This window comes from Anas acuta, chromosome 3 (genome assembly GCF_963932015.1).
Source record: "Anas acuta chromosome 3, bAnaAcu1.1, whole genome shotgun sequence".
In the NCBI taxonomy this organism is placed as follows: Eukaryota; Metazoa; Chordata; class Aves; order Anseriformes; family Anatidae; genus Anas; species Anas acuta.
The window spans coordinates 25,618,157-25,632,002 of NC_088981.1; the positions used below are offsets into that span (position 1 = coordinate 25,618,157).

The window sequence follows — 13,846 nt, forward strand, 5'->3', positions numbered from 1 at the left end:
ACTTGTGTTGATTATGAAATAAAATTTTCTGGCCTGTAAGGGAAAATTCTTCATGGCTCTAACATACAGTTGGCAAATTCTGGATTGTCCTCAATGGACAGTCAGTGGTATCTAGGACATCTCCTTGGGGCTGGCAGTCACATCAGTTTAACCAGTCTAAAGGAGACTGGTGCGCTCCTAGGGTAGTAGCTTAAAACAGGAAAATACGCAAAGGTAACTGAAGTAGCACTGGTTGCTTTTGGTGATGCCATGCTGTATTCTGAGTATTTCTCACTACCAAATTTTCCTATTGTGTTTGTGTTGTTTTGGTTAGGGATCTGAGCAATGTCAAAGTAGAGAGCTGGGGCTGCAATTTTAGGAGAGTGAAGAGAAGGAAGGAATGAAATGCAGAAATTGATGGCACAAATTAACAGTAGTAAGCTGTTAGTAGAAGCATGTCTGATGCTTCTGAGGTTGTCTTGTAAAGAAACAGAAACACTTGGTCCATGCAAGTTTAAGACCATTTTTGCATAGGGAACCAGTAAACCAAGATGAGATCAGTGAGGTTTGCAGTGAATTCAGCTGGGAGTTGGTGGAACTGAAAATACATTTTTGTAAGAATTGACCTGAAGACATCTTTGAATAAAACTGTATAATCACTATGATAGTTACAGTTTGTCCGAAAGGTAAGTGGTTTTATAAAAGTAACCTTAATGTTCATACAGGAAAGAAGATACTTGTCTCTACAGCAAGCTAGGAGAAAAGGTTTCCATAATGACTGGTTATCAGGACATAAACCAGGTCAGTTTAGTTGTTGATTTTACTGTGTCTTTAATTTTTATTTATTTTATATATACGTTGAATAATACATAAATTGATAAAGCTTCATTAAACTTCAGACTTCAGTAGCACTGTGTTAGAAATAGTGTAACAATTTGAATAAGCTTGTGTCTGTTTGAGCAGATTTTTTTTGTTCAGTCTTGCTGTCCTGTCTCAACTTTATATTTTTCATAGTATTCCAAAAAAAAAACCAACAAAAAGACTTAATAACAAGTTGGAAAAAAAAAAAAAAGCTAAAACAGAATTTTCCATAATACCATACAATGAAATATGAATCTAATGCACCCTTTCCAAAATAATGTTGGACTGGCTCATATGCAAACATTATGTACCACACTCAGGCAATGCAAGTTGTGACACAGCACTTGTATTTAATTCCCCCTTACATTTTAAAGGAAAAAGAAGTACAAATCATTTTCTGTCCATCCTGCTACCAGTTTCTCTACCAGTTTTATTTTTAATACTAAACACTAGAATTACAAATGGCATTGCCCAAGAAGTTGCATCCTGTAGTGGCATTAACACTTGACTGCTTTCTGTCACTTCGTTTACAAGGGGTGTGTTAATCCCTTAGTAGGCAGCTAAGACCTAGTCAGCTGCTTGCTCACTTGTACCAAGTGGGATGGGGAAGAGAATCTGAAGGATAAAAGTGAGAAAACTTGTGGGTTGAGATGAAGGCAATTTAACAGGTAAAGCAAAAATGGTGTGCAAGCAAAGCAAATAAAGAATTCATTTGCTGCTTCCCATCAGAAGGCAGATGTTCAACCACTGCCACGAAAGCAGAGCTTTATCACATAGAACAGTTGCTTGCAACTGCAAACACCATAATTCAGGATGTCTCCCCTTCCTCATTACCCCGACTTTTATTACTGAGCTTGATGTCATACACTGTGGAAAATTTGTTTAATCATATAGGGTCAGCTGTCCTGGCTGTGTCCTTCCCAACTTCTTGGGCACCCCAGCCAACTTTCTGGCAGGGCAGCATGAGAGACAGAGAAGGCCTTGGTGCCCTGTAAGTGCTGTACAGCAATAGCTAAAACATGGATGTGTTGCCAACACTGTTTTGGTCACAAACCTACAATATAGCACCATATTGGTCATTACAAGGAAAATCAGCTTTATCCCACTGAAAACCAGTACAAAGACTCAAGAAGATGCTAATTTTCAGTAGCTCGTTTTGATAAAGGCCATGTTATGAAGTAGTGAACAGTGTAGACAAGTACAAAGCTTGTGGATACATCATAAAAGATCCATCTCTCTCTTTCACTTGTGTCTATGCATCTGAACAAGTGTGTGGTGGTTGCAAAAGCTCTTTCAAATTGCATAGTAATCAACAGAGCTATTTACAACACCATAGGACATAATATGTTTGCGTATAAAAAGTGGGATTTAAAATTATGAATGGCATGTGCCTATAAAATCTGGTAGGTGAGGATAGGTTGGTTATGGTCTTAGATTGAGTATTTTGTCTGATGAAATATGCTAAGAAGTCCAGTAGTGAGTAAGGATTAATTTATAGGAAAGAACAGAAGGCCTTGCATTTTTTGTTTTGGCTTTTTATGCTTTTTAAAAAATCCACGTAATAACTGTAAAGTATGGTATGACTTGGGAAGGATAGGGCACTAAAAATTACTTGGGAAGAGCTCAGTTGTAGTGATGGAAGCTACTCAGCATCAATTACGCTACACATATAAGAGCAATATTAAGTAATTCCTTCATGAAAGATTGTACTTTTGATTCCTACAGTTAAACCAAAATTCATTGGTACAAAAGTCTTTGAAGATTATGACCTGAAGAGGCTAGTAGAATACATTGACTGGAAGCCTTTCTTTGATGTCTGGCAACTTAGGGGAAAGTATCCCAACCGGGGTTTCCCTAAAGTCTTTGATGATAAAACTGTAGGTAAGTATTGAATTTGCATTTACTTCATGCAGATAATCTTAACAGACCTGTCATGCTGCATTAAGATTCTGAATGGTTTGATATACACAGGAGTGGTAAAAATACATGTAAACTTAAATGTCACTGAAATAATTTGTGTAAAACAACACTTACTGGCATATTGGCACGTGAGGCAGAAAGAGTGCTTAATCATATTTAGAATTCACCTACAAAATACAGGGCAGTATTTTAATGACAGAAAATGGTGACAGAGCAATTAACACATGTTCCTGTTAAGGGTGAAGATGTCAAGAAGGCTCTGTCTCTTTTTGATACTGAACTTTAGTAGGTGTTGAAATACGTGATGAAACTGCAGGTGTGACACAGAAATAAATGTTCTGGATTGGCTGCACTGTGGTAATGAGGTGCACACACATTTTCCCTGTTGCTCCCTTCATTCTGCATCCTCTGCCTCTACTGGAATGGTGCTGGCTCTAACAATTGTTTTAAGATGTATACTTTTACAGCTGTATATACATAATTGTACTGCTATTGTCTATGCTGTAGCTGACACATTGTTGCAGTCATCAAAAAATTACCTGGAAAAGGAACCAATCTTCAGCAGTTTTTAAACCAGTTTAAACTGGTTGTGAAAGCACGTCTTTTCTAAAGGGTTCTCTTTTTTTTTTGATAGGTGAAGAAGCAAAGAGAGTTTATAACGATGCTCAAAATCTGCTGAAAACGTTGATCAATCAAAAGAAATTACAAGCCAGGGGTGTGGTTGGATTTTGGCCAGCTCAAAGTGTTCAAGATGATATCTATTTATATGCTGTAGAAGAGGCAGTGGGATCTTCGGAACCGATAGCAAAATTTCATGGCCTGAGACAACAGGTACAATGAGAGAACACTTGTTAAATAGTGATTTTTTTTTTCTGAATTGCAAGAATAGAGCACAAGCGTCCTAATAAAATCTGTGCAGAAAATAGTTGTTGTAATCTGTCTGCAGTCATCCTGCCATTTCTTTCACTAATAACATGGTTTTATTAGTGATGACCCAGGTTCTTGTAGTATTTGTAGTATTTTGTATTGCAGTAGTACAGAATGTTTTACGTATTTGACAGCTTTAGATAATGGTGTGTTTTCTGTCCTCGTTTTAATGCTTAAGCCATCTGAAGGCACTGTGCTGTATGTTTGCGTCACAAATTCTGTGCACTAAGTTAGAATCTAATGAGCCTTAGTTCTTTAATAATATCCCTGGATTCTGCTTTAAATGAGGCATTCTGCTTGGATGTGTTGAAGGTTAAAAATACCTTTAGTTATAATACTAGCAAAATAATGCTCAGTGAAGATAAATGTTTCTGGCAACTTACGTAAAATTCCTCTCGATGAAGAGGCAGTTTAGAATTAGTTTGCTGCTAATTCTGCTTGTAAGAATAATTATTTTAAGTGTTTATGCTTTAATCATATATACGCTTGCATTTATTTTGATAGATGGAACATTTTCAACATATTCTACAACTTCTTCCCAACATTCCAGTTTGGTGTCTTTATAGTTCACGTACGCAGTCATCAAACATTGGAGAAACAAATCTAACAAATACCTAAATTTCTGGAGTACAGTCTTCTATGAGGAAAGTCTTGTGCCAATATTTCAAAATTGTACTAAGAAATACATGGCTTTAAGTTTATTCCAGCTTTTGGAATAGATAATCTATTGCAAGGAGGTGGATCTAGTAGACAGCCTATGGCAGATATTTATATAAACGGTTTTCACAAATGTTCAAGGAGGGCTGTTCCAGGGCCTTACTAACTAGTTAAACATTTTGATATCCCATGTAAATCAAGTTTACTACACTTTCTTTTCCTGGCCTTTTCCCAATGCTTTCCCAAGAAGACTGTGTTATTTGATTTGTTTTTTCCTATTTTTTTTTTACATATTGGAACACTGTTATTTTCCTCATTCTTTTTTTCCTCATATGTTCCCAATTTAGTCAGGCTTTTCTCAAAGATTAAGAGTATTATTGTGGGTACCGTTCTTTTGGACTCTATTTTAGCTACATGTCTTTCAGTCTAGCATACATACTAATTCAGCAAAGGCTTCACCAGAGCATAATAGAAGAGAATAACTGTCTTCTGTTTGTTATATAAAACCTTCTTTTCAGAACACAGAGTTCTCTCCATGATGTTGGCACCATTAAGCGTGTGATGAAAATCTAAAAGTTGTAGATATGTTTAGGGTTTTCTTTAGCTATGATCATTACAAAAGAACCTTAATGTTAATATAGAGGTCATATACATAGGCAGAAAAATGTTTCTTCAGTTTTATGGTACTTTCTGTAATCTAGTAATCTATAGAAACTGTTGAACATACATCTTTGCTTTCAGGAATTCTGTTTTTTTTTTTTTTTTTTTGTATTTTTATTTATAATTTTTATGAAACTGCAGTTGGAAATTAATTTAAAGCATTGTTAAACACTGAAACAGTGTCACAGAATAAGAAAACCAGGAGAGGATTTTTCAGCCAAGTGATAGCCATGAAATAACTTTCTTTGTAAGTTGGATATATTTACAAGTGAAATATATTCTATTCCCCGTGTTAATTTCCTATAAACCCCTTTGAACCTTGTTTGGGATTCAATTTACTGGTAACGATGGGTGAATTTTGTTTCAATTTGTATGTAGATAGCGTAAACCTAGACATGTTTTTTTTCTGGACTACTGAGCACATGGTTTATAGGGTAAGAAACTGTGAGTGTTTATAAACTCTCATGGGCATTCCATAGTGGGAGTTGCTGAAGAATTCTGCAGTTTGCATAATTGGGATGCAAACTATCAACCAGCAGTTTTGTTAACAAATGTAGAATCTGACTGTAAGAGATGGAAAATTTGTCTTCTTCCCCAGTGGCTGGCACAAGACTGTTCCCTATTTTGTAATACATTGCAGAATAAGCTGTTAAATCTCACTAGCTGTAAATAGAACCAGAACATCTCTCTATATCTGCTCAGCACAGCATCTCTCTCCTTTGACATTTGTTTTTTTTTTAGTGATCCAAACACCCTCAGAGGAACAGAGATGTTTTTTCTGTCTAATTTAAGGACAGGAAAGCAGTCATGGCTCAAAGACTAGATAGGTGTTTGTCAGAAACGTCTCAAGCCCTCTAGTCTTGGTTTAGATAAAGAAAAAAAGATGGTTTAGATCGAGTGCACTCTTTTTTTTTTTTTTTTTAAATGTTCTGATTTATTGCATTATTTTCTCTTTTTATTTTAGGCTGAAAAAGACTCTGCCTGCACAGATCCGTATTACTGTCTTTCTGATTTCATAGCACCACTGGATTCTGGCATTTGTGACTACTTAGGCCTGTTTGCTGTGGCCTGCTTTGGTGTAGATGAGTTGTGCAATGAATATAGGAAACAGGATGATGAGTACAACATCATAATGGTAAAGGCACTTGGAGATCGGTTGGCAGAGGTACGAGGTTTTGTCGTTTTCTTGCAAATTTTCTGTGTACTGAGTTTGTTTGACAACTTGCCGTGTCAAGTTTTAGCATAAGCTTAGACTGTTGCCTTTAATGTATGCTCTGCATTAAATCTGGAAGTGAACTGGTTCTATGGAACCTCTCTTGAGAGGTGAGTCCTCTTCAGAGACAGTGGGGAGTCTGCTGTCCATATGTACCAAGTGCGAAAGCAGCTCTGAGCTGTGTGTGAGAGTTTTGATTTAATACAATTTAGTACATTTTAAAACAACACTATTAAAACTATTTTTAAACCTTGCTTTATCTACATGAGAATGTAAGTTTTGACCCAGGAAAGACCAACCAATTACATTTTTGAATTGCTTGACATAGCATCAACATGCCTTCTGCTTTAATGGTAAACATGCACATAGATGCAGTGTACATGTACAAGTCTTTTCACTTAATGTGCCTTAGGCTTAGGCAGACATGGTCTTAAAGCCCTAACTGAAGTGGTTTAGAAAGTCCTGTCCCTTGTCCTACGCTACATCTATCTGCTTGCCTCCGTGTTCACACATCAGTAACCACTATAAAATTTACAGGAACTTTAGAGCAAATGTGATTAGCTCTAGTTGTATATTTTAACCCATAAGAGTTGTGGAAATTATTATTTGATGCCATCCAAAGATATTTACTGAAGTGGAAATTTCTCCTGAAGGCAACTGTTGCTGACAAAGTAGTGTTAGCTGTAAAAGTAGGTTTATTAAAAAACAAAACCAACCAAACAAAAAAACAACTGTCACCTACTTTCAGTTGGAGGAAGATCCTCTGCTGAAAAAGAGCAGTAGCCCTTATTTGCATCTGATAATAGCACGGATGCCAGAAGGATGTGGCCTTCCACGGCTAGACCTGGAGCAGATACAAAAATAATCAAGACTATTGTCTTTGGTGCTCTAATGATGTATCACTAGCATAACTAAATTAACTTTATCTTCTCTAGTTACTGCTCTAGCTTACCTCTTTGTTTACATAGTATTTTAAAGGAGGATCATCAAAAAACGCTGCCATCTACCAATAAGAGATTAAAACATCAGAATTACAAAAATAAGTACTGTATGTGAATTTTAATGCAATCAAATTTCTCAACTGTGCTATGATGACCCTTAAAAAAAATAATAAAAATTGCACTATATCCCAAGGCATTTGCTGAAGAGCTTCATGAAAGGGTTCGAAAGGAATTTTGGGCTTACTGTAGTGCCGAGCAGCTAGATCTCTGTGACCTACGCAGAATTAAATATGACGGAATTCGCCCTGCTCCTGGGTATCCAAGCCAGCCTGACCATACAGAAAAACTGACCATGTGGAAACTTGCAAACATCGAGGAAACAACAGGTAACTGGATCAACCTTAATAAGATTCTTAAGCAGCATTTGTGTGAATTAATAATTGTAATGCCAACAAAACAATGAATTGGGGTATGCAGAGCTGCATAAAAAATTGAACTAAAGTAGTTCTGGGAATTGCTGTCTTTGCCTTTTCATTGTTGTTTTTATTTTTCCTCATTCAAGAAAAAAATTTTCAAAATACTGCCAGTGCTTTTGCTGAAGGAATTAGCAAAATCCTAATTAGCAGATTGCATGCAAACAGTTTTGCTACACTGAGAGAAAAACTCTACCATCCTTATGGCTGCAAGAAGACATTCCAGATATAAATAAAATAAAAACCAATTCAGCAATTTGTTTCCTGGACCACAGAAACCTTGAGATGGTAACTTTAAAAAAAAAAAAAGAAAATAAATAAATAAATTATATGTCTTTCTCTGATATTTTGTGTGTTGGACATTCCACTTCTAGCTCCACAATTCCAAAATACTTTCTGGTGCTTCAGAAGCTCTAGTTAACCATTTTCCAAAATGTCCAAGACTTTTTTTTTGAAAACAAACTATACCGTTGCTCTACAGTAATGCTGTAATGAAAGTCTGCAATTTATTTGAAGCTATATGTATTTTCTTTGGAATAGATAACAAATGAAAAATAGTTTTATGTTTTTAGTTCATCTGAAAGCTTCTTGTTTTTTGTTTTCTTTTTTTTTTTTTTGATTTTGCTTAAAGTTGCCCAGCAAAAAAAAAGACTTTTAATTCAAGCTTATCGGTTCAGAGAACAAGAATGCTTTCATTTTTTCATTCTCTTTTCCAGGAATTGGTTTAACTGAATCGCTAGCAATGACACCTGCTTCTGCAGTTTCTGGCCTCTACTTTTCCAATCCCAAATCCAAATATTTTGCTGTTGGCAAGATATGTAAAGATCAGGTAACTTGCACTGTCCATTGTGCTAGTGTTATAGCATTCAAAAACAACTTGTGACCAGATGATCCAAATTTTTTATGTCAACAGTAAAAGCTGGAGTTTATGAATTGTTATCATGTCTCTTCTCAGGTTGAAGATTATGCGCTGAGAAAAAAATTGTCTGTGGCAGAGGTGGAGAAATGGCTGGGACCCATTCTGGGGTATGATACTGAATAACTGTGGGAGACATCGGCAAGCATTTTCTTCTAATGGTCCATTTGCTAGAAGGAAGAATGAAGTGGCATCTATTACCTTTCATCGCTGCCCTTAGTATTTGTTGGAAATGGTTTGTTTTTGTCACTGGTCTGATCAAAAAAAAAAAAAAAAAAGAAAAGAAAAAATCTCAAACCAACAAACCAAATGAACTAAAATCAAACAAGAAAATCGTACTGAGAGGTTTTCTGCCATCCAGTATCCAGTATTTCATCTGATTGTTTCTAATTTTTTATCAAGGAACATATATTTCAGGTATGCCATGTACTTGGGACCATGAATGCATTGCAGGTCTCTTAATCATAGCAATATGCTTTTATTTGTATTTTTTGCACAAATACTCTAGCTGAGCAACTAGTTATAGGGTGAGATGTGGAAGTTGCACACCCCTCCTGTCTTTAGGAAGGCTTTGAAATGAGGGCCTAGTATTTGTCCCATTGGCTGTGGACATGTTGAACAGAGTTTGTCTTCTGTTATTTGAATGTGTTTTAGCAAGTCAAGGTCATACAGAAATATGATGCAATTTTTTTTCTGTAAAGTCAGGAAAAATTTTAAACTGAGTGACCAAGAACAACCAATGTACAAACAGATCTTTTTTATAAAAAAAAAAAAAACAAACAACTGTCTGCTCCATATTTAGGGCTTGTACATAATGTTTTTCTCTCTAAATAATAACTCAGGTCTTTAATTTACTATGTGATGATGACTGTAGTTAAAACTATCAAAAGATATAATGTGGTGGAACAATATCAGGGATGCTGTATTATGATAAAACATAAATGAGATGTGTCCCCCTAGAAAACTCATGCTTACTTTCATCTGGCTACAGTCCATTTCTACTCTGTGTAAAGTGTAATGATACCTTTCTTCCTCCCTGTTTTGTTGTGAGGATTAATTAATATTTAAACTTTTGTATGTGAAAAGTATGACAGAAGCACAACTGCTACTATTAACAGAGAGACAGAAAGCTTGGAGCTGACCAGTGTACAAACTTTAAGCTTATTTTAACCTGGATTTTAAAAGCAAATAATAGCAACACTACCATCAGTAACAGTTAATACTGTAGGTTTATTTTCCAAATCTAAGTGAGCTAATTGTTCATAGCTGTTCATAATCCCCTAAAAGTGCCTCATGTATTATTTAAATGCAAATTTCTTAAAGTATTATGTCAGGAAAATCCAGTTTTTCTGGTCTCTAATTGTAAAGAAAAGACCAATGTTCTATCTGTAATCCATTAATAGTTACATAATTTTTGTAATGGCATCTGACTTTACGCTAAAAGAATTATCTTGTATCAACAGTTTAATAAAGGTTAAGCTGTCAGTGGTGTTATCCTTTCTGAATTCTTTGAGTGGCAATAGAAATTTCAGACTGTAATCTGAAAAAAAGCCAAAATTAATATGCATTATTTTACTAAGAATCAAAAATTATAAAAGCTCTTACAGGGTGCTTAAAGTAGTTGAGTAAGTGTGTTCTTAGATGCTTTAGAATCTCCTATCCTTTAATGACTTATTAAAGAAAAATAATCTCATTACATATTATGGGGTTTAAGATATGTCCTGTTCATCAGCTGATTCTTGTTGCTGAGTTGCTGTTCCTCAGTAGAATGCTCTTTCAGACTGCCAAAATACTATTAAAAAAAAAAAAAAGTAATACAAAGTAAAATCTGATCTTGAAGTATGTAATGGCTGTAAAAACTGAAATACTCTTTGCTTTCTTTTTCATACTCGCACCTTTGGTTCGTTTAATTTTATGTTTGGAATATCTCCTCTCTACCACTTTATAGTTAGAAGAAGAGTGCCTTATTAGTCTGAAATTCACACTGTGAATGTGTGAATGAGGTCAGAGTTTGACTTGTACAGCTTGAGTTTGTTTGTTTTCCTGAAATCAATTGCAGGTAGCTGAGTGAGTACAGCTTTAGTGGAATTAAACTGACAGAGTAAATAGGTGCACTGCTGTATAACCCAGTGGTGTGTTACCTTGCATACAAGCAGTGGGTTTCAAATGGCATGCAGTTAATTTGTCCCTTCACACATGGTGTCATACACTGAGAAGAATCTTTATCTTTGCCTGCAAAATGTGTCATTCTAAGAAAATATTTGAAATAATTATTCTTTGTTGTTGTGCAAATGTTTTTAACTGGGACAGTTTCTTTAAATTGTCACTTGACATTTTGAGTAAGACATATCTTCATTCTTAGCTGAAGACCAAAGGTAAATTACAAAGGAAAAGGTTTCATAGTTCTACCAGTTAAGATGTTCACATACATCAAACTATATTGAAAAGCTATGGAAAGATTATGGATACCTATTTCAGTGCTGCTGCTACTCGTGGGAAGACTGGATTTCAGTTTCTGTAGTTTAGTTTACCTGGGCGGGCGTGAGGGTACTTTGTGTATTTGAGAATTTTCCACTGCTTTCTGTTGAAATTTGAGTTTTCTTCTTCCTTGTTAAACAATGTGAACCTTGGTTCACTTATTCAGTTAATTTTTTTGTCTGAAGTCCTTAAAACACAAGTGGTATCCAGAATCTGAGAGTAGTAATGAGTCTTTTGAGGGCAGAATATTAACTTGTAGAAGTTTTGCTTTTCAGAAAGGGGCTAGTTTACTAATACCTGTGACTGGCTTTTATGAAATACTGTTTGAAACATTGGCTGATTTGCATGAACATGTCATAAAAAAAATGGATATAGTGTTGTAGAAGCATTTGAAGAGCAAGAAAAGAAATAGCTTCATTAATTACTTCAGGAGCGTTGTTCCATACAGAGGCCGCAGCACGTGTTTTCAGTCACTAGAGAAATTTTCCTATGCTCTCAATTATCATATCCTTGGCATGGTGTAGCCTGTTCAGTCCCCCTGCAATGTCATTTCATTTGATTGTCAGGCCTGTGTAGGTGCCAGTTTTCAAATGGAAATATACTGTGAACTGAATAAAAACATGTTTATCCTGCTTTCACACATAATTTGTATACCATCCAGCTAAACACAGAACCGAAAACCCAATGCAGTAAGCCTCCATGTTCTTTTGTTCTATTAATACCACCATGGCTGAATATCCTGAGGTTTTTGCCCATGCCACATGCCTGATAAAAATAGCTGTGCAAGTAGAACTCAGCTGAGATTACCAAACTTGGCATTTTGGATTTTTGATCCAGCTTGAACTGGGATGTTTAAAAGCAATCTAGTAATTATCTTTGCTGACCTGAAGCTACCTTGGAAGCTGGAAAATTAAAGGTCCTGTTTTCAGGAATTGCTGCCTGACTGCCATTGCACCAGTATGGCTTTCCCTAATGCTCCTGGTCAGGCTACCAGGGTGTGTTCTCACACCAGGGTGGTCTCTGCCATCCCTTCCTACAGAATGAGCATGAAGTACGTGGAGGCAGTGTGGAAGTCAGGCTTATCTTTTTTTTTTTTTTTAGGTTCTTTTCTACTTCATTGTCAAATCAGTATCCTTTTCCTGCTTTTCCCTCCAGCAATCCCCCTTACTCTGGATGTCAATATTTTCTCAGTCAGGGTCCTCTGCAGGCTCCATCAAAATGGAATTGTAAAAGGTTTTAAATAAGTCTCTTTTGAAGTCTGAACCAGTTATCTGTCCCAGGAAGAGGAATTTCTGACTGGCAAGCACTGGATATAAATAATAATTGGGGCTAGTAGCTGTGCCTACAGGGGCCTTGTATTATGTGTGTTAGCCATTTATAGTGGCTAAGGGCAAGGCTACAAGATGTTACGCAATTTCCAACATATTAGCTGCATCTTCATTTACATGGTTGCTTTCATCTAGGTAGCAAAACCAAGATATATTAACTGCATTCTTTGCCAGTACTTTTTTTTTTTTTTTTTTTAAATCCACAACAGTAATAAAGCCAATGCCATTTAAAATATTTTAATGGTGAGAACTCTTCAGGTAATTTTTCAGGTAATTATTTATCTATCTGTTGATATTATAAGCAAATGCTTTTTAAAAAAAGTAGGTGAAAAGAATTTATTTATCTATTGATGTTATAACAAAACAACAAAGCAACAAAAGAAGCTAGCGGGGTAGTATTCACAGAGCATAATTTAATTTCAAAAGAACAGGCACTCCTCTAGATAGGGAATAGAAGGTTGAGCCAGAGTTATGGCAAACTTGTTTCTTAAAAATACAGGTTCTCAGTATTTATTTTACTTTAAATGAAAATAAAGGCTATAGCCCATACCTTATATCTACTATCAGAATACTAGAAATGCAATTTGAGGAAGAGTCTTAACAAGTTTTCATTAATCTAATGCATGCTTAGGATTAATAAGTTACATTTTTGTGTGTGTGAGAGAGAGAAAAAGGAGGAAACAATACTTATCTTGTAGTCAACTTACTGCTAGGAGTAAGATGCAAGCTGTTGAAAAAAGATGAAAAAACAAACAAGCACACCAGTACCAACAAAACCACCTCTTGGGAGTTGTTGGAATCCTTACTTAGGTGAAAGTTTTTGACTGTTTTCAACTAATGCTGCTGTTCACTGTCTGGCAAAATGTTGTGGTACATGGAAAATCAAACATCCTTCTTTTCCCAGGAATTTCAAAAATGTTAAAACTCTGCATCAGCTCTGTATCTGCTTGTAGATCTTAGTGCAGTATTGAGCATCAGCTCTGTATCTGCTTGTAGACCTCAGTGCAATATTGGTCTGATCTACATGTCCATATATCTTGGATTTTTTGTTGTTTTCTTTACTCAGGGTGTTTGCAGATCATTTTTTCTTTTTCCTGTGTGGGAGTGTAGCTTCATGGGATGTTTTGTTCTTATTTGATTATTTTCATGTACTTAGTCTGTACTCTTTGTCTCTTCTCCTACCTCACAATACAGGTGTGAAGATGTAACTCAGCACCCTGATGTCCTGTGAGCAGCATATCTTGTCTATGTGTGTTTCCTTTTTTTTTTTTTTTTTTTTTAACAAAATGAATATTACTTTTTCTTGTTGCTGAATTTCATCAAGGTTCTTGCCAAATGTTCTCTTCCCAGGAAGTGGACAACTTCATTGCTTTCAATCTGTCCATCAACTGGGGAAATCTAGGTAGAGCTTCACAAGTGGAGTAAAAATGTGAGGTCTAAAAAGATGTCAGTTCTCTGTGGTTGGTAAACTCCTTCTACACTTTTGTTTCTGT

At 35.8% G+C, this 13,846-nt stretch overlaps 1 protein-coding gene across 5 annotated transcripts in view; it reads left to right on the forward strand.

Moving 5' to 3' along the window:
* The window catches only part of MTR (5-methyltetrahydrofolate-homocysteine methyltransferase), a 60,057-nt gene extending 50,025 nt beyond the window's left edge, over window positions 1–10,032 (forward strand). For all 5 annotated transcript variants that reach the window (XM_068676228.1, XM_068676227.1, XM_068676230.1 and 2 more), the window contains 7 exons: window positions 705–780; window positions 2,566–2,721; window positions 3,395–3,591; window positions 5,969–6,169; window positions 7,352–7,544; window positions 8,348–8,460; window positions 8,587–10,032. In XM_068676228.1, the coding sequence (XP_068532329.1) occupies window positions 705–780; window positions 2,566–2,721; window positions 3,395–3,591; window positions 5,969–6,169; window positions 7,352–7,544; window positions 8,348–8,460; window positions 8,587–8,673 (1,023 nt within the window). In that variant the 3' untranslated portion in view covers window positions 8,674–10,032. The remainder of the gene's footprint in view (window positions 1–704; window positions 781–2,565; window positions 2,722–3,394; window positions 3,592–5,968; window positions 6,170–7,351; window positions 7,545–8,347; window positions 8,461–8,586) is intronic.
* Window positions 10,033–13,846: the final 3,814 nt, after the last annotated feature.